The 20,217-nt window shown below is 36.7% G+C and overlaps 1 protein-coding gene across 3 annotated transcripts in view; it reads right to left on the reverse strand.

The window, feature by feature from the left end:
• Nucleotides 1-20,217, reverse strand: part of LOC102699228 (coiled-coil domain-containing protein 178) — a 283,397-nt gene that overhangs the window by 239,984 nt on the left and 23,196 nt on the right. For all 3 annotated transcript variants that reach the window (XM_069191490.1, XM_069191491.1, XM_069191492.1), the window contains 6 exons: nt 19,560-19,743; nt 19,383-19,445; nt 18,840-19,001; nt 11,811-11,924; nt 2,128-2,273; nt 215-374 (listed from right to left, as the gene is read on the reverse strand). In XM_069191490.1, coding sequence (XP_069047591.1) covers nt 215-374; nt 2,128-2,273; nt 11,811-11,924; nt 18,840-19,001; nt 19,383-19,445; nt 19,560-19,743 — 829 coding nt within the window. The remainder of the gene's footprint in view (nt 1-214; nt 375-2,127; nt 2,274-11,810; nt 11,925-18,839; nt 19,002-19,382; nt 19,446-19,559; nt 19,744-20,217) is intronic.

Below are 20,217 nucleotides of genomic sequence, written 5' to 3' on the forward strand. Positions count from 1 at the left end.
GAGAGATTAAAGTAGCAATGATTTCTTCATCCACTAGGACACCTTTTCTGTGCACTGACAGATTTTAATATCAAAGCATCTCATTAAAAGGATTTATATAAAAATGACAAGGAATTGTCTGAGGATGAAGTAGAGTACTGCCACAGAAACATCCTATTTTGACTTGCGACTTGAAAGCATTTACACTTAATGGGTGTGACAAACCTTTTCTTACCTTGGTCTCTTCCATAGTTATACGTCTATTTTTATAGAGGGATTTATGTGTCTCTTCAGACAGCTTTATTCGATCTTTGCAGTTTGAAATCTCACTCTGAAGGCTGTTAATAATAGAAGTAGCAGTTTTGTGTTTGAAGTCCACGGCATCAAAATCAGCTCTGTAAGAAAATATAAACATTTATTAAAAATCCCCTTAAATTATAAGGATAACCCTTGTTATCCTTGACAGCTGCTGGACGATGCTAGACAAAAGAATAACTTACCATAAAAACATCTGATTGTTTGTGTCATGTTGGAGACACATTTAAAGGAAAACATTGAGAAAAACAAGAAATTATTATTGCTGCTACAATTAAAAATAAAAATTGCCATAACATCACAATACATTTTTACAAAGAAGAATGCCTTTTCTGTTACTTCCTTTAACACATTTTCACAGATGAGTCAAACAAATCATTATTGTTACTGTGCTATGCAATCTGAATCAGCGCAGTGATGCAAAGCTCCTTGCAAAGAAACGTTATTAGAAAACTATGATGCCAGAAGGACATACATATTCCACATAATTTGGAAGAACTCTGTTAAGGGTGAGAAATAGCTTTAAAAAAACATAATGTCAAAGCTGAGTCAAAACAAAGGCAATTAAAAAGTAAAGCCTGAAAAGGACAAAAAAAATGCATCGTTTTGATGAAATGAAAGGAAAAGAAAATCAAGACAGAACAAGGTCCATATGAGCGATTTACAGTAAGTTAGTTTTGCAATGCTAAAAATTAAAAATAGCACACAAAACAAACGCTACAAATAAATGCTGCAAATTCTGAGAAGAAAAAAAACAGTGACCCAGCCTGATTTCCCTTGTTATCATTATCAGAATGCATTATGAGGTTCTTATTTTTTATTTTACTTTGTTATGTAATAGTATTATTACAGAATTAGAATATTTTTTATTATTCTTTCTTGTTATTCTTGATTAACCTTGAAACTCTGGTCCCTGAGTTTCTATAGGATCGTAGAGATACAGAATCCTGCAAACCTCAAATTGAAACAGAGGAGCAAAAGCCCACCAGTATGACTAAATGAGCTTACCAACTCACTGCATGCTACAGGGCAAAGTGGCCCTTACTGTTTCACAGCACAAAGTGATGTGAGTGTCCTCTGTTAACTCGCATCATGATATGCTAAAATCAAGCCCTTTCTCAGAGTGCTTATTCTTAAATTGTAGTTAGCTTTTGTAAATCATTGACAAATGAAAAAATGAACCACAGTCTGAACATGCATGAATGTAGTGTGTTCTTTATCAAGCTATACAGTACACCTGATAAAACACCATCCACAGACTGGTGATAAGGAAGAGACAAAGTGATAGGGGACCAGAGGCATACCCCAGAATATATGGAAATTTTAGTGTTTGTATTTAAACATAAAAACTAATCTGATGTGTTTAATCCAACCCCTAGAGGCCATTTATCAATTGGTTTTAATGTTAGTAAGAAAAGAACTAAGCACAAAAAACACATGGTGCCATTTGTATTTGTGTGATTAGATAAGCCTGATTTCTGAACTTTGTTATTGATATATGATTTTGAAGATTACTGTTATAGGATAAATATTATTTCTGGAATGCAAAAAATGTTATATAGGAAGTAAGTCACCTTATCCATTTCTTCATTAAAAAGTTATAAATCAATTTTACAGCAGCTGCCCACTGTAATGAAGGATTCACAGCAACCGTTGCAATGATAATTAACTGTACTTATTAATTTGGGGGCGACTGTAGCTCTCACTGTTTTTTGTAAATATGCTCTGTTTTTTACTATGAAACTGCTATGTCAAAAAATTTAGTGGTACAGTAAATGTCAGTAGCACTATCCTTATACTACAGACAGCATAGAAACAATCAAGGTTTCTTACTGAAGTTTTTCAATGGCATCTGGCATTGTTCTTGCTGTCTTTTCCATGACACATTTTGAAACTCGGTATTCTTCAGTTTTTCTGCTGAGGTCTTCTATCCTGCTCAATACATGAGTCAACTCTGCCGACACTGCTGCATGCCTGTTCTGCAATACAGACATTGCACCTGGCTGTTAGGCAAAGGGCAAACTCATAATTTACCTTAATAATCCCATTATAAATCAAGGTTAAACTTATCTTTTACTTATATTATCATGAGAAAATACAGTGTCACTCACAAGAGTAGCATAATGGTCCATGTGCAGTCTCAGGTAATCATGTTTCCCACTTTTAACCAACAAAAAGAATTACACATTTTTCTGTTTTTAGTAATTGTAGAAACCAGAAATTTAAGGCAGGATATTGAAATAATTTCTAGGCTTGTGCTGCCCCATTTAAAAGAATAGTACACCCACAAAAAAGGACGAGGAAATCGAGGAAAATATTTTATTAAAATGTCTGTTGCTGTAGTTTTAACCAAAGTAACGGGACTACTGTAGAACTGTATAAAAACATAAAAAATAACAAAATAAAGTTTTTTGATGTATTGTTTTTCAAAAGCCCACTCTAATGTCCCAAGAGAAATTATATCCTTTTTGAAATTGCTGATTGTTTAATTTAGACTGAATTAACTCACCATTTTAGATTACAAAACCCTTTAAAGACTTATAATTGCTTACACTTATATAGCGCTTTTCTGGACACTCCACTCAAAGCGCTCAAAGCGCACCACCACCAGTGTGCAGCCCCAGCTGGGTGATGCAACGGCAGCCATAGTGCACCAGTACACTCACCACACACCAGCTCTCAGTGGGGAGGAGAGCAGAGTGATGAAGCCAGTTCATAGATGGGGATTATTAGGAGGCCATGATTGGTAAGGGCCAATGGGAAATTTGGCGAGGACACTGGGGTTACACCCCAACTCTTTTCCCTGGGATGTTTAATGACCACAGAGTGTCAGGACCTTGGTTTTACGTCTCATCCGAAGGACGGCGCCTTTTTACAATATAGTGTCCCCGTCACTATACTGGGGCATTAGGACCAGCATAGGCCGCAGGGTGAGCGCCCCCTGCTGGCCACACTAACACCTCTTCCAGCAGCAACCTTAGTTTTTCCTAAGAGGTCTCCTGTCCAGGTACTGGCCAGGCTCACATCTGCTGAGCTTCAGTGGGCTGCCAATTGTGAGTTGCCATATAATAAGCAGATTAATAATCAAACTATATCTAGGTGTTAAAGAGCATGTCATTTTAGTACTTCAACATAAAATATAGTAGAAGTAAAGTATCTGCTTGAGGCCTATTTCTTCATCTTCAAAATAAAAAAGCTGATTCCTACTGACAGAATTACTGTACATTCCTGTGGCACATTGCCACTGAGAGTGCTGTAATGACAATGAGACTGCCACTAGGGGACACTACTGCAGCAGTTCAACTAGATTTGTGTGTGAAGTTGAAATCATTGAATTATTGCAAATTGTTTGTAATGAAAAGCAGATTAAAAAAAGCCGCAGAAAAAAACTCATAGCTTTTGCTCACTAGATCTGTACGATGGTAATGTCTATGTAAATTTCTGTTCCTTGGGTTTTATTTTGGAAACTGTCATGTTATCTAGTTAAAAATACAGAAATCAATTTATTTGGAGTTTGGAGTGATTTTAAATATGTCATATAGATTTGAGTTAATTTCATAGATGTGGGGGGGGGGGGGAGTTTGCGATTCTGCCTCATGCAGGTACAATACTTTTCCATCCATCTATCCATTTTCTAACCTCTTCATCCAATTCAGAGTTGCAGGACAGCCGGAGCCTATTCCAGCAAGCAACTGGTGCAAGGCAGGATACACTCTGGGCCGTCAGTGACTGGGCACACCCACACACAGACACGCACACGCACACCAAGGCCAGTATTCACCTGCAAGTACAGTATGTTCCCGGGTAGTCAGAGAAAACCAGAGCTCCAGGAGGAAACCCAAGCAAACGCAAAGAGAACTTACGAACTCCACACACATAACACCCCAGGAGTGGAATTGAACCCAGGACACAGCACTGTGAGGCAGCAATGTTAATCACTGCGCCACCATGCTGCCCCATCCAATTATAATGTCATTTAAATCAAAGAACAAGGCTAAGAGAGTGCAATGGTAACAAATACAGCATTAGAGGTTACACTGCATTATGGAGAGAAATGAGAGACAAAAGAGGTGGAGCTGTAACACAAAATGCAACACAAGGTGCACGGCCACCTAGTAACTACATTGGAGATTAAACTCAGTAGTGTACCTTGATATTTTTGCTCGCTGTATAATATTTACCTGTTTCAAACACCTGTAGAAAGGCACTCTGCCAGCACACCAAATAAATGTCATTCTTCAGAAATGACTTTTGGTGTCCAAAGAGTACACAGGTAAATTGATGAGGGCCAGCTTTTGCTCTTTTGAGCATCAGTTGAGCTTGCTTGTTACAGTTCCTACTTTGTCTTTTGACACCATGGAGCATTAGTGTCATGTTAATGGTTGCAGGAAAAACAATGACAAAGGAGTAAAATTATTTTCACTTCAGAAAATGGATTTAAAGGGAGCTTGAGCTATCTGTTCATGTCTTGGTTGCGTGCTTTTTTGCACTTGTAAAAATGAAACACTAGAATTTTACCTCTGATTTCAGAAGAAGCCTTCTTTAAGAATCTCTATAGGGGTTTAAAAGATTTTCTAGAAAATTACCATTAGTCCTTAAATGAATCCTTCAGCCTTATCAGAGGGTACTAAATATTTTATTCGGGCCTTTTGTATTGTTTTCGTTTCCACTGGAAACAAAAACTGCAACGCTGGATTTTTCAGCTGGAATGTGAAACAACTATCTGAAAAACAACAAAAATGAAACTTCTGGAGAGTAATGCTTGACATCTGACCACTCTCAAAAGCGATCTAGAAATTATTAAACTCACTGAAACTGCCTCATACTAAATGAGCTATGTTTTTGCTTTTGGATGCTCTCATAACTTTGCAGGAGGTAAAGACAGCTGCTAAATCTACGCAGAAGTCATTGCAGTCTGGCTCCTCTTATAGATATTAAAATCAGGTCTAATGGCAAAGACCCATTAGAATAGTCTAGCCATCTCTACCATAAAGGCTTTTGATGAAGGCTTTTCATCAACTAGACTCTTGTGTAGTGTTTCGTTAGATGCAGAAATGTTGGTCTAGAACACTTTAGAATGTTTTAGTTGATCATTCTTTCATCAGTGTGTTCTGAGGTCTGTCGTATGCTCTGAATTCTGTAGAACAGAATTTCTCAAATGCTCAGCTATGACAGTCAGGGATCTGAAGAAGTCTAGTCAGGAGCTACGCTTGTTTTGGTTTATTGTTTTGGTTTGCTGTGGCTGTTATTCTCCTGCACTGTAAAACTATTTTTTTTAAATAAAAGTGATTTTTTAATGTTTGTATTTATTATGTTACTAATACATGTGAGATATTTGAGTTTTAAAGTTATTTAGCAGTATTTGTGAGGCTTACCTGGCCTTCATGTAGTGACAGAGATGGCTAATTTAATGATGATACAGTCCATGTGAGTTGATTAGGGAATGTTCCAGTTCCAAATAAGAAACTTGTGTTGCAAGTGGTATTGCATTACTATTGTAATGTTTAAAATAAAGGAGAAGTGTGAAAGCATCCAAACTAAGCACCTCTTAATCATTTGTAGTCACGGCAATCCCATTCTTATAATGCTGGAACCTGTCATTCTAATTATTTTCATCTGGCATGGTAAGTGATCAGGGAACTGACCAATATGACCTTAGAGCTTTCTAAACTCATGGTGGTCTGTACTAAATTTGAACTATTACTATTAAGCTTTTTAGTTGAGGGTTGTTTAAAATAGATTCTGACCATCAGCTCACAGCTTCGAAAGCTTTAACTAAACAGACTGTAAGATGATTAAATGAACGCTACAGTTGCAAACTCATTGGACATTTAGAGGCACGTCTACAGCTTTTTTGGCAACTCCTTGAAATGTAATAAATATTCAGCAAAGTGGAGCAATTTACTATGACCAAAGGGTCTTAATCACTTCATCTGTGCACCCCTGACTATAAAGATGTTCATGAAGATGTACTTTAGCTGACAAATATTATAACAATAACCGACAGATGTTTCGGAATATAAAGAAGGCTCACTCACTCCTTCGGTTCTCAGGCTCCGCTCTGCCCTTTCCATGCTACTGTACTACCAGTCTTCAGGCAAGGTGCCTTTTTTTGAGGGTCTAACTGCTGCCAAAATCTGTTTTGATAAACAGACTGAGATACCCTTAAATCATATATGGATTTGCAAATACTGTTTGCAAATAAGACAGTTGCTCATTCTCCTCTTCAGGACCTGTTAAATTAACCCCTCTTTTGAGCCCTGCCCTTATTTTTTTGTATTTCTTGTATTTTGCTTTCTTTAAAAATGAATAAGACTGCTGTTAAAAAAGAGCTGCTGCATACTGCTTTTACTTGTTTCCAGAATTAATTAGATGTCACTTCACCTTGCTTTGTGCTTCACTGCACAAGCAGCCCTCCTATTCAGCAGCATAGCTACTGTAGATACAGAAGAGGCTGCTGTGTCAATCTTTACTGAGTTGGGAAACAGGAAGGATTGTAGAACCTCTCTTTCCTTTCTTTGTAATGACCTCTCAATTACATCTGTTAACATGTGCAATAACATGTTATTTATAGACTTGATGAATAACCCACAGCTGTTATTCATGTCACTACCATGGTGGTAAAGAGGGTAAAAGCTGCTACTGTCTCTTTGTGTCCTTTTCCAATGTCTCTGATTAGTTTTACTGGTAGTCGCATCACCATGGTGAAAGACAATACCCATTGTTGCATTATAGTGACGGAAGGCAATATGACCATTTTCTGTCTTTTGTATAAACTGAAAGTCATTTATAAAAAAATAATGATAGTAAAAGGCTTTTAGCAGCATTAAAAATAGAGCCTGTAGTTCCTGTATTTCCTGGTAGTAACAGTATATGCTTATCAATGGGAAAAGTTTAATGTTTTTGTGTGATCGATCTTTTAGTGTCTGACATGATAATTATAGCAATGTATATGCATGCGACTATCAGCAAAGTATTACCATGACATTCAGGTGTAATTTTACTTTCTGATGGTAATGTACAATACAAACCAACCTTTTTTGTATATTTTACCAGATAGGTACTGTAGGTCAATGTGCCACATATACTAATCTGGAGATCTATTTATAAAGCAGAGCTTTAAGTGGAGCAATCTAAGGGAAGTACCTTGTTCAAGGGTCAACAGCATCCCACGTGGGATTTGAACACATGATGCTCCAGTATGAGCACTAATCACTACTCCACACTGCTGCCTAACAGTCAAGCCTAATTTCACCAAGGCAGCTAAGGTTGCTGTCAGGAGAAAGGTAATTTATTAAATCTTTCAAATTAGTTTTTCTGCCCTGCATCTATAAATATAAACTACAAAATTATTATTTCTCTATTTCTGGCCATGACATAAGACTCTTTGCCATGACTCTGAATCTTTGTTAAGGGCTGGGCAGAGAAACCAAGAAACGCTTAAGCAGTTTCTATATTTGCAATTTTGCCCTAAATTTCTTTGCTAATGGATTATAATAGAAACCCATGGAATCATATTCTGGAATAAACATACTGTCAGTGTCCGGTACATACAGTAATTTGCCACCAAGGTCTATCCATCTGATTTATGGGTTTTGCCACTTTTCAGTACTGTAGATTTTTTTGTGATATTGCCAATAATAGTAAATAAAAAATCTCATTTTATGCTGCGCGTCCTACCAGGACGTTACAGACCCAGAAGCAAGGGCATCACAGTCCAGGGGTAGTAACTGGCACACTCTGCTTCACAGAGAGAATTAGGGACAAGGCACAGCTGGATAGTATAAAAGCAGAGCCAGCCAGGACAGGGTACTGGGTAGGGTACAGCGTATCGTCATGGCAGTCTGCAGGGAGTGCACCAGGAACTGGGACAAGGGTTGAGGTGCAGGCTGGCAGGGAACAGGGCTGGAGTGCAGGCAGGTGAGCAGACTGGACACAGGGATGAACACGGGGCTGAAGTGGAGACTGGACACAGGGATGAACACGGGGCTGAAGTGGAGACTGGACACAGGGATGAAGACGAGGCAGGAGGACAGACTGGACACAGGGATGAAGACGAGGCAGTAGGACAGACTGGACACAGGGATGAACACGAGGCAGTAGGACAGACTGGACACAGGGATGAACACGAGGCAGGAGGACAGACTGGACACAGGGATGAACAAGAGGGCTGAGGACAGACTGGACACAGGGATGAACAAGAGGCATGAGGACAGACTGGACACAGGGATGAACAAGAGGCAGGAGGACAGACTGGACACAGGGATGAACAAGAGGCAGGAGGACAGACTGGACACAGGGATGAAGACGAGGCAGTAGGACAGACTGGACACAGGGATGAACACGAGGCAGTAGGACAGACTGGACACAGGGATGAACACGAGGCAGTAGGACAGACTGGACACAGGGATGAACAAGAGGCATGAGGACAGACTGGACACAGGGATGAACAAGAGGCATGAGGACAGACTGGACACAGGGCAGCAGTGTAGGGAGATGAAAAGGCTGGATGAGGGACATGAGAGCAGGCTGGACACAGGGATGGACACAGGGTTGGAGTCCAGGCAGGTGAACAGACTAGATACAGGGATGGACATGGGGCAGGAGTGTTAAAAAAAGGCTTTTTGTTTAAAAAAAATATAAATACCATAATGTCCTATAAGCCGCAACGACAAAGAAAAATCTTAAATATCAATACCTGTTTAAATCACATTATTCAAATCATGTGACCATATCAGCCGCAATCATGTTAGTTTTGTTTCTCTGTTCTACTTATGCTTCAAATCATTTTCACAAGCTCCTGCTTAAAAAAATATGGCTCTTTGCCTTTATGTCATAATAATTTAAATTCCACAAACCTTCAATTCAGCAGTAAGACTTGGAGACACATTTGCTGTATTGTTTCTTGCAACATTACTTTAATATACCAAATAAGACATATTTCACTATGCAGTGGTATTCTCAGTCTCAGTGATTACTTGGAAAATTAAATTCTTCTGTGCAGACACATAGGTTCCACTTGACAGATTTATGTTCAACCACTTTCATGTTCATATTACTGTACATATGTTGGTTGTCTAAACACTGATTTTTTTCTGTGTTCAGAGAAAATTTATAAAGCAGTCTTTTCCAAAATTTACACAGAACATCAAATGCAACACTCCTTTGCTGTTAAGGTAGGGCATCTGTAGGTAGGTAAAGTACAGTAGGACAACAAATAAAACATTCAATTAAATGTTGAAAATGATGGTTTCATTTGCTTTTTCTATTATGTTTTTTTATAAATAAATGTATTTTAAATTGATGATTAATAATACAATTTTGTTTAACAATTTATAGTCAAATAATTTGACTTCTGCTCTTTGGCAAAGTGTTGGCAAAATCTGAAATAATATTTTTTTTCTGTTTGCAGAATGGACTGTTACTACACTATGAAAGAATTTCATCATGTGTAGCATATTTTAAATAAGGAAATGATCTGTTTAGGTTTGCAACAAATAACGGTAATCCAGAAAGGATAGATAATATAGAATTCTACAAGTATTGTAAGAGGTGTTGATGTTTATTTTTATTTTGACACTTTATCACCATAAAGTTTTTTTTTAAATTGTTCAGAAAACATTTGCTTTAACAAATGCAAAGAAAACAAACTACAGTAATTCCTATGTGCCCTCCGCTGATCTGCAGTATGCATTTGATACACCATTAGCAAGATGCCATCTACTGTGCAACTATACAATCAGCAGCTTATCATAAACTCTACAGTACAGTACATGGTTCTATGTACCGTTTTAACAGGAAGTCTGTCCATCTTAACAGCCAGCTATAAAAATGACCCACAGACGTCTACATACATGTACTGTATTAAAGCTATTTAAAATAAAACATAATTTTGCAGTGCAGTAATTCTGAAACATACTACTTTAATCTACACTGTCTCTCATGTCAATGCAATTCTGCGATGCAACATCTTTAATGTATTATGTATATTTTAGTATTATACTGAATCAGAAACACTTTTGATATCTATCACCTTATTTTGACAGTAGCAGATCAATAGTTGCTGAACTAATGAGAAGGTATCCTGACTTTAGGACCTTTACACATGTCATTTGCAGTATCCAAGACATCCTGATGCAATCTGTAAGAAATGTAGCCATTTTCTTTATCTGAACATTCAATGTAATGTATGTAAAAATTAAAAGGTAAAAAAAGTATTTTTTACTTGAAAATTAAAATCTAAAATAAAATAGTACTTGTCTGATGATGTAGTTATGAGTCGGAAGTATTACCATCTTATGAATACATTTTGTATTGTGTGTTTTTAGACTGCAGTAATGGAGAGGTGGCTCTGTGGCTCAGGATCTGCACCTTCAACTGGAAGGTTGCTGGTTCAAATCCTGCGGCTGGCAGAGGAACCCCCAACTGCTTCAGGGGCGCTGTACAATGGCAGACCCTGTGTTCTGACCCCAAGCTTTTCTCCCTGTCTGTGTCTCCATGGAGAAAAGCTGGGGTATGCGAAAAGACAAATTCCTAATGCAAGAAATTGTATAGGGCTAATAAAAAGAAACAAACATCCTTCATTTGGAAAGATAGATACCAGAAAGACTCAAAGGGACTCTCATTTGTCATGGTAGGTTTTGAAAATCTACATTTTGTAGCTAATAAATTTCCACCTTTTCTAGAAAATGATTTGTCCTTCATAGCTCAGTTTAACATATAATTATCAAGAAACAGCATGAATATATCATTTAAAAAAAATCAACCAAAATGTCATGTTCTCAAAAGAAAATAACCAAGTGAAGGTATAGAACTAAACTGTTACATTTTTACTTAATAAAAATTTTAAAAATATCCAAATGTTTTAGTTTTACCTATTAATAGTAAGTAGTTGACTTTTTCTCAAAAACATGTGGAATACGTAAAGAGTGGAACACTCAGGTTTAAAGCTTAGATCAGAAAGACTACAAAAAAAAGCTACTTTTAGTTCAGAGCACTTAATTCATGCAGCATTAACCCAAATAATGTATATACTAAATTATTAAGACACAAAAACAAAATGCCTTTTAAAATAAAGTAAATCATCTCTAAATCAGTTATATATTGGATAAGTACTGTATTTAAGATTTTACTAAATGTTTTTGGAAAGGTCAGATACTGTAGTTCTCTCTGTTTTATAAGATTTCATACAGTTAGACCAAGGATAAGAAGATGGCACATCATCTCAAGTTGTAAAAATATTTCAGATGTTTGAGGGAGTTTTCTACATAATTTGTAAAAAGAATGTTTTATTTACTGAGATTAAAAGTATATTTAGAAAAAAAAGCATAAAATTCTGCATGCAGATAAATGGCTTAAAAGCATACTTTGTGCAACTATAATTAAGATTAATTAAAATGAATATAACAAGAAAAAGGTTTGGCTTGCTTTTGTGCATACTTACAAAAAATATCAAAACAAATCCCTGTATTTTGAAGATCAACGTACTGTACTTACTGTAATCTGATTAGCCTTACCTCTACATCTCTCAAGTGGTGGAGGAGAGTGGTTTTCTTCTGTTCCAATTTTTCAGCTGTTGTTTTGTGCTGCACTTCAAGTTCCTGGATATTTTTCTTCATATTTTCAATACACTGAGCAAACAGAAAATGAAGAAAAAAATGACAAAATTCACAAATGCATAGGCCTTATTTCTAACATTTGCTCTTTACTTATTTCATGTTTATTATAAAACTAATCCTAAAAATAAATATAATCAGATGCATGAATGTGATCAACAACAGTATTTACTTTTGTAAAGATGTGCTTATTCTTACTGTATACTGTATCAGTTGAGAGAATCAGCAAGACTTAAGAATAGAAAAAATACAAGCTACAAGTTTGGTGAAGTAAGGAGATGAGACATGTTATGGGTTTTCTGGTTTCTTCTAACTTCCTACAAAATTTATGTCACTAGGAACCAGTATTTTTTTGGTATATGTTACATTATCACCAAGTTTTATTTATCTTAAAGAGAACAAGGCTGTTATGCAGAATTTAAATACAGAATGTCATTAATGACTATGACGAGTATTTGCAGTTGGTTACTAAAGTTAATACTATACAATTATACAACTATACTAAACATGACAGAACTGTAGAATTTATTTGGAACTGTAGAAATTATTTTCACATGCACTGGGAAAGTTTTCATAGAAAAGTAAAACATTCTGCCAATCTATTCCTGTTTGTAGTTAGCAACTAATTGATTAACGGATCATATCCAAGCATTTCTTGAAAAAGCCATGGTTTTGGTTTAAACTACATTTCTAGGTAGCTTGTTGAATATACTGTAATTTCAACTATTTTCACAAAGAAGTGCCTCCTGTCAACTTTACAAATCTGAACTGGATAGGTAAAGAACACCACTAAAATTGTACAATTACATTTGTAATTTTGAGGTGGCTGATGTGTTCTCAAAAGCTAGAACTAATGTCCCTGAAGTCAAACTAAACAAACTTTGTGTATGAAATGCTTGAGATTATAATTACTTTGCAAGGTATAGGGATCCATATCTATATGGAGCATTTCTAAATTTAACTTACAGTAGAACACATTTGTTTCTTTCCAAACAAGTCATTAAAAATTTAACAAGACCTGTGTAAGGCTAAAAACACATTTTGCACAAAGTGGAATGAATAGCACACTAGTGCAGTGGTTCACATTGTTACCTTGTAGCTCTGGGGCCCTGCTGATCTATCTGCATGGTGTTTGTATGTTCTCTCCCTGTCTGCGTGGGTTTCCTCCCACATTCCAAAGACATACTGGGAGGTTAATTTGCCTCTGGGAAAACGAGCCCTGGTGTTTGTGTCTGTCTGCCCTGTAATAGAATGGTGTCCTGTCCTGGATGTACACTGTAACTTGTCCTATCCTGCATTTTTACTGGGATTGTGTTTACTTAATTAATACATAAGTCACACCAGAAGCCCAGAAACCTCCACTTACCCAGGTGTTTCTTTGCCAACTAACTGCATATACTGTATATAATGACTGTATATAAAGTATTCACCCCCTTCCAAAGACATCCCAAAACAAATGATGTACTGTATACACATTTTTTGTTAATGCTTTTATTTGAACATTGCTGTATAATGGATACAGCGACATGAGCAATTAATATTACGTATGCATTATATTAGAGTACATAAAAATTTGTTTTAGCATCATCTGCAGAATGTGGTATGACACAATGCTAAACAAACATGACCTGTTATGCACACTGTTATGGGCCAATCTCTCAAAGGCAGGCTTTTGAGAACTGAGCACATGTACAAAACCAAAACAGAAAGACAAACACCATGTAAACGGGTTATTTTAGGCACCATCTTGAAAGGACAAATACAGTACGTGTCTTTAGAAAAGTACACCTAATCTAACAACTATCACCAAGAATTCCTTTATATACTGTACCAAACCTGGGCTAACTGAAAACTACTGTATGTGAGAATGTGATTCTCACCCTTTAAAAATTAACTAATCAATGACCTAATTCACCCCATGTGAATATTGAGGTCCGAACGACCTCTAGTGGCAGGTCACCTCAAACTGCTGGCCTGCCACACACAAGTAATGTCATTTGCACATGTCCCTGTAAAGCATTATGTATGTAATTAGAATGTCTTGTGTAACAGACATGACAGAATTATAAAGATGCACCAACATTCAAATAAAGTGTCACCAATTTTTAAAGAAATTTTAAATCCAAACTTGAAGCTTGGCAACAAAGTGCAAAACAAAAGAGCAGAGATCTAATGAAACATCATTGTTTAGAGTTTCGGTCATGTCATGACTTTTTATTTCTAATTCAAAAATATTTTAAGGTTAGATATCCACACCTCCTTAAAATTTCATGAATGTTTTAAGGAGGTGTGAAAATCTAAGCTTTAGATATTTTTTAACTAGTTTTATTTGTTACCATGAGGCAGGTAACATCTCTGATGTACAGTATAAACCACACCTTCAAACTATCATGAAGACAAACGATATGATCTTCCTCTTATTTCAGCTATACTTTGCTGAGGGAAGGGTTTGTAACATTTGTCACTGACATTTATCTGTTTTGGTACAACACCATCAATAATGGTTCCTGAATTGCTTTTATGTGTTTCCATTATTTCATATATAATTTCAATAAGGTTAGCTTGAACTAAAATATAAAATGACAAATGAGTAAGGAGATGTAGGAGAAATATTTTGCAGGACTCAAAAAGCCAAAAAAAGAATCTTGAAACAAGATTTCATTCCTCCTGAAATGCCAACGAAGTATTTGATTAAAACTTAAGTAGGTAGCCGCTTCAGCATGCGGAGGCTGAAGCAGCTACCTACTTAAAGGTTTATTCAATGCTGAAAAGAAAAGGAAAGAGACAACGTTTTGGCTGTGACACCTGAAGTAGGCTCCACAGCCAAAATGTTGTTTATATAACTTAGATGACTAAGTGATATGGCTATGGCAATGGCTTGCAAACAGCAGTAAAAGATAAGTACAGTAGGTGATCTCTAACTGACAGACTGTTTATATAGGTTATCTCTACCTGAAAGGCTGTTCATATAGGTGATTTCTACCTGAAAGGCTGTTCATATAGGTGGATGGACTAGAACAGTGGTTCTCAAACTGTGGTACGCGTACCGGCAGTGGTACGTGGAGTGCCGCCAAGTGGTACGCCAAATGACCCTGGAACTGTGTCGTGTGCACTGAAAAATCGGGACGGGTTTACATATTTTGTATTTTAATACGTGTCGAATACGCAGCCTACGTACTACGATACAGTGCGCGCTAATACTTCAGTGGACACAAGAGATACTCTGTAATTCTATACCACTCTATAGGAATGCGTGCTACGGATGCAGATGACTAATTGTATTTAAAAAAAGCTACTGTATCTCCAGCAAATAGGGAGAAAGGAGAATGTGCGTGATTTTGGAACAATGTTAACGTTGTAAACACAGGAATGCATAGAAATACGTGCTACGAATGCAGGTAATCTTGTGAGCACACGAAAGCGTGATAACAGACAAATATTTAAGAACTGTTCTAATTTGAGAAAAATACAACGAGCATCTCTGTGTTTCGCTCCCATGCGCATGAAATAAAAACTTTAAATAAATACGGAAATAAAAACGGAAACGCGGAAAAATGCAAGCTTGCGGATTGCTAAAGCAGGTAAGCTACAGTACACTATTTCTGAAGAACCTTATTTACCGTTGGCAAAAGAGCTGACACGTATTATGTGTAGAGAAAAAGCTGCTAAACAGCTCGACCTGCTGCCCCCCTCCCCCTGAAAGACACAGTCATTCATAGAATTATTGAAATGAAGGATTATATCAAAAGTACACTGAGTCTGTAGTCGATTTGGCCAATTTGCTCGTTTACGTTAGATACAAGTTTGAGGGCATGTCCCATGAAGACTTTCTGTTCTGTAAACCGCTACCAACAGGAACTACAGGAGAGCACATATTTCAGCTTCTGAATGAATTTATCGAAGAGAATGGCCTCGACTGGATAAAATGCGTCTGAGTTTGTACAGACGGTGCTAGAACGATGACAAGCCGACATAACGGTGTAGTTGCACGAATTAGAGAGGTTGCTCCAGAAATTAATGTACGTATTACAACATCCACCGCGAGACCTTTGCCGTCAAGAAAATGCCTGACGATTTAATATCTGTTAGACTCTGTTGTGAATTGTATCAAGGCTCGAAAAATTAATTCACATCTGCTTTGCTCAACTAAACAGGCTCACCCCTTTCACTGAAATGGTGCTTTTTTATTAGTTGTTGTTAATGTTTTTTTTTCTGTAAAACACTTTGAGAAGCCACCTTTAAAGGCGCCATATCAAATTAAGTTTATTATTATAATATTTATTATATGTATGTGTGAATGTGTGTGCACGCGCGCTCATGTTGGTCATTGAGAATTTCTGGGGTTCCTATGAGAAGATGACTTGTAGGTGGTACTTGGATGCTTTGGTTGGATTAGGGGTGGTACTTGGTCCAAAAAGTTTGAGAACCACTGGACTAGAATCTCCTTCAGAGTGTAATTCTTGTCACGAACAGTGCTTTCCGGGCCCTATGCAGACGATGCGATCCGGAACTGTGAAGATACACTAGGGAGAAAGTCATTCAGGACAGGGTCTGGATACAGGGGGGCGTGTCCGAGGTGAGCAGGTGTCCTGGGGAAGTGAGTCCGGGCGAACAAACAAAGCCAAAGTCCAAATGGGGAATCCAAACGGAAGACTAAAGTCCAAGGCCAGGAGATCCATCCAAGGGTTAAGAGCACGAGCCGGGTCGGGACCAGCAGGGCAGGGGATCAGGAACAGAAGGTTAAAACCATAACGGAGCCAGACGCAGCAGGACCCCGGGCTCTCAAGATGCAGAAATCAATGAGGAACCAGGAGTGAGGTCCACGTCTGGCTTTTAAGGGGGAGCAGGAATAGGGAACAGGTGCAGACAATGGGAGGCAACAAGGAAGGGCTGGAGCACCCTTAAGAGGAGGGGTTAGCGATCGTGACATTCTAATCTTGCTTTAGCTGAAATAAGCAACTGAATGAAATAATCATCGAGGAATATGCTTGCTACTTTGATATTGATTGATTTTACAGATAGATTCTAATGTTGTGTTGGACCTGCAGCAGTTTTGTATAGGGCATTAAATTCAAATATCAATCAAAATACAGTTTTATTTATTCATGTCATTTCGTATTCTTTTACACAAATATATGTGTAAAAGAAAAGGTGGTTATCACAGGAGATTTTAATTTTTCTCACTTATATTGGAAACAAAATGTCTGGGATGTCGGTAGCTGAAACTGAAATAATAGACATGGCTAACCATTGCTTCCTTAATTGTTTTGTTAGGAGCACTTACTGTAATAGATGCCTACAATGAGCTAGCCTCTTCAAACAATGAAGAAAATAAGCAAAACAGGTGACAGAACCATTCGGGAACTTTGTTAAAGAATGGACATATGATAAAGGATAGCCAAGACATGCTAAAAAACCTATTGTAATGTGGGATAGAATAAATAATGAAAGTTTTTTATAAGCCTTCTACAACAGCAAATGAACAATGGGAAGTGAACTATAACAGTATGCGTTTCAGAGATTAAGGGGGAAGCTTTTAGATGATTAAAGGGAAATGTCTGATGTATTAAATAAATATTTCACCAAGGTGTTTACCATGGAAGAAATCAACAACATGCCTTAGGGTAAGAAAGAACAAAAATCTATATTAAAAATATTAGCATAGAAAAGGCTTGTTACAACAAGTACTTAAGATAAACAAATCTCTAGTGCCTGATGGTATTCTTTCATTTGTACTGAAGAAGAAATAGATGTTAATGTAGGCTGTTAACAAAACTCCCTAATCAATAAACTCAATAATCAGTGACGGTTAAGTTACTAATGTAGTTGCCATCACCAAGTAATACCAGGCCAATACGTCTTACGTGTATTACAGGAAGGGTAATGTAGATAACGAAAACAATACTAAGAACCTGAACTTGAGGATCATCTCAATGCAAGTAGGAGTCTACTAAATTACAGTCAACATTGGTTTAGAAAAGGTAGATCTTGTTAAACTTGCTAGAGTTCTTTGAATAAGCAACAGTGGTTATGGAAATAAATGGAGTTTATAATACACTCTATTTAAAATGCCAAAAGACTTTTATACAGTAAGTGCCTTTGACAACTTTAATAGGGGAAAGGCAAATAAAAAGTAAAATGAGTGTTAGAATATATAGTTAAAAGCATAGAAATTAAATCAAAGAATATTATGTTGTTTGTGCAATGCACTACTAAATCTCATTTAGAATTTTTGGTCATCACGTTACAAAAAGATAGTGCTGCTCCAGAGAAGAGAACTCAATCACATTCTCAGGTACAAAGAATTATCATACTCTGACAGACTAAAATAACTAAGACCTTATTATCTGAAGAGAGGAAGACAGAACCTGCATCTGAAGTGCTTATAATTAAACCCAACTCATTGGACAATAGGTTAATTAGAATTGACACTGAAACACGAACCAGAGAACACAAATGGAAACAAAAGTGAAAAAACTGAAAAAAGTAGGTGCTTCTTTACACAGTGGGTTTTAGGAGAATGGAACAAACCACCCAGCCACATTGAGAAAGGTAATATTCTGGCATCTTTGAATACAGTATGTGACATCTGTGTCAAGACATTAGGGTGTTTTAAAAAAAAAATAGCAGTATAATTGTAATACATGTAGTTTGTTTAAACCTTTCTATACATACTGTCCATTTCTTCACATATACAGGTACTGCAAATCTACTATAAACCTGCAAAAACAACAAGACTTCTCCATTGTGCTTATAATTTTACAATTGTGCAGATATGCTGTAGATCTACAGACAGATGAATGGATAACTGCACTAGTAGAGGATGTTTGATTACACCAAATCTCATAAAGCAGCAACATAAAACAACATAAAAAATACTTCTTCATAAATGAACAACATATTTAATTTAACAAATCAGTTTGAAATTACCTCTTTTTTCTCATTGTACATCCTTTGAAATTCCTCAACCTCTTTCTCAAGCTCCAAAATGGAAGACGATGAATCTTCAAACGCCTTCTGGATTTCCACTTTCTCCTTTTCTGTATTAGTTTGACCTTGTTGTAATTCTGTTTTTTCTGAAGCTATTTTGCCCTGCAATTCCAAATCACTAAAATGTATAATTGTAAAACTTTAAAAGTTTTTGCATCACTTTCTACAAACGTTAAATGTTATTTAAAGAGCTTCGGATTAAAGACAAAAGACATAAAATATAAAGCTGTTTTGCAAACATTACAATATTTTACACAGCACAAACATCTGCTGTATGAAATACCATATCCTCCTTATAAACAATGTGCTTAAGCTAAAGAAAACTATGAAAAAATAACAAGGTAACTACACATTAGTAGAAAACAAATCTGTAAACAAAACATCATACTTAAATGTACAGCCAACACTGGCAATAAAAGTTAAGTATTGAGTTATTCTGCTGATTTACTGTTAATCTTATATTTATATTAAGAAAATATTCACCTTTAGAATGGCAATTGCTTTCATTTCACTCATTATCTGCCTTTTCATGTTTTCAGCTACTTCCTAGTGAGAAAGAAAAAAAGCACATGCTGTGTTAGAAAAGACCTGTCCCGGAAATCGTACTCATTATTGTACAGTATGTTTCATAAGTGCAGGTGTTTGGCTTCTCTGACTGACCCTCATCCTCTGCTCCTCCACGTATATCTGCTGCTCGTGGTCCTCCAGCTTTGCCTTGGTTGCATTATGAGCTGCAGCCACTTGGGAGAGCTCTTCCTTCACCCTGTCTCTCTGCTCCTCATTCTGGCTGATTTTCTGCAGCATCCTCTTCCTGTCCTTCTGGAGCTGCACAGTTGATTGCTCACTAAGGCAACGCGTAGTGCGTGGGAAGAGACACATGATGGAAAAACAAATTAAATCAACTTTTAATGAAACATTATAACTTATGGAAATTGAGATAAAAATCATGACCATTAATTACATCTATCAGCATGAAACAGGTGTTCAGATACTATTTAGAAATCTGTGTTATGTTGTTAATTTGGTTCCCAGCATTTTCCTGAAATAACATCTTTAAAGTATAGTCATGAAAATAGTACTATGATGAATTAATTCTATTTTTTTATTGTTGGGTTTTTTTTTTGTGTGGTTTTAACATAAACTAACTGTGTTCTTATCTTGGATCATGAATAAACCACAACATACAGTACAATACTACAGTATATTAAACACTCCTACTGTATATAACATCTACTGTGATGCATCATATATACAGTACCATGCATGTATCTGTATCTCTTTGGTCTGTATGGTAAAGCAATATGAAGGCATGTTAAAA

Source organism: Lepisosteus oculatus, chromosome 6 (assembly GCF_040954835.1).
Source record: "Lepisosteus oculatus isolate fLepOcu1 chromosome 6, fLepOcu1.hap2, whole genome shotgun sequence".
Classification (NCBI taxonomy): Eukaryota; Metazoa; Chordata; class Actinopteri; order Semionotiformes; family Lepisosteidae; genus Lepisosteus; species Lepisosteus oculatus.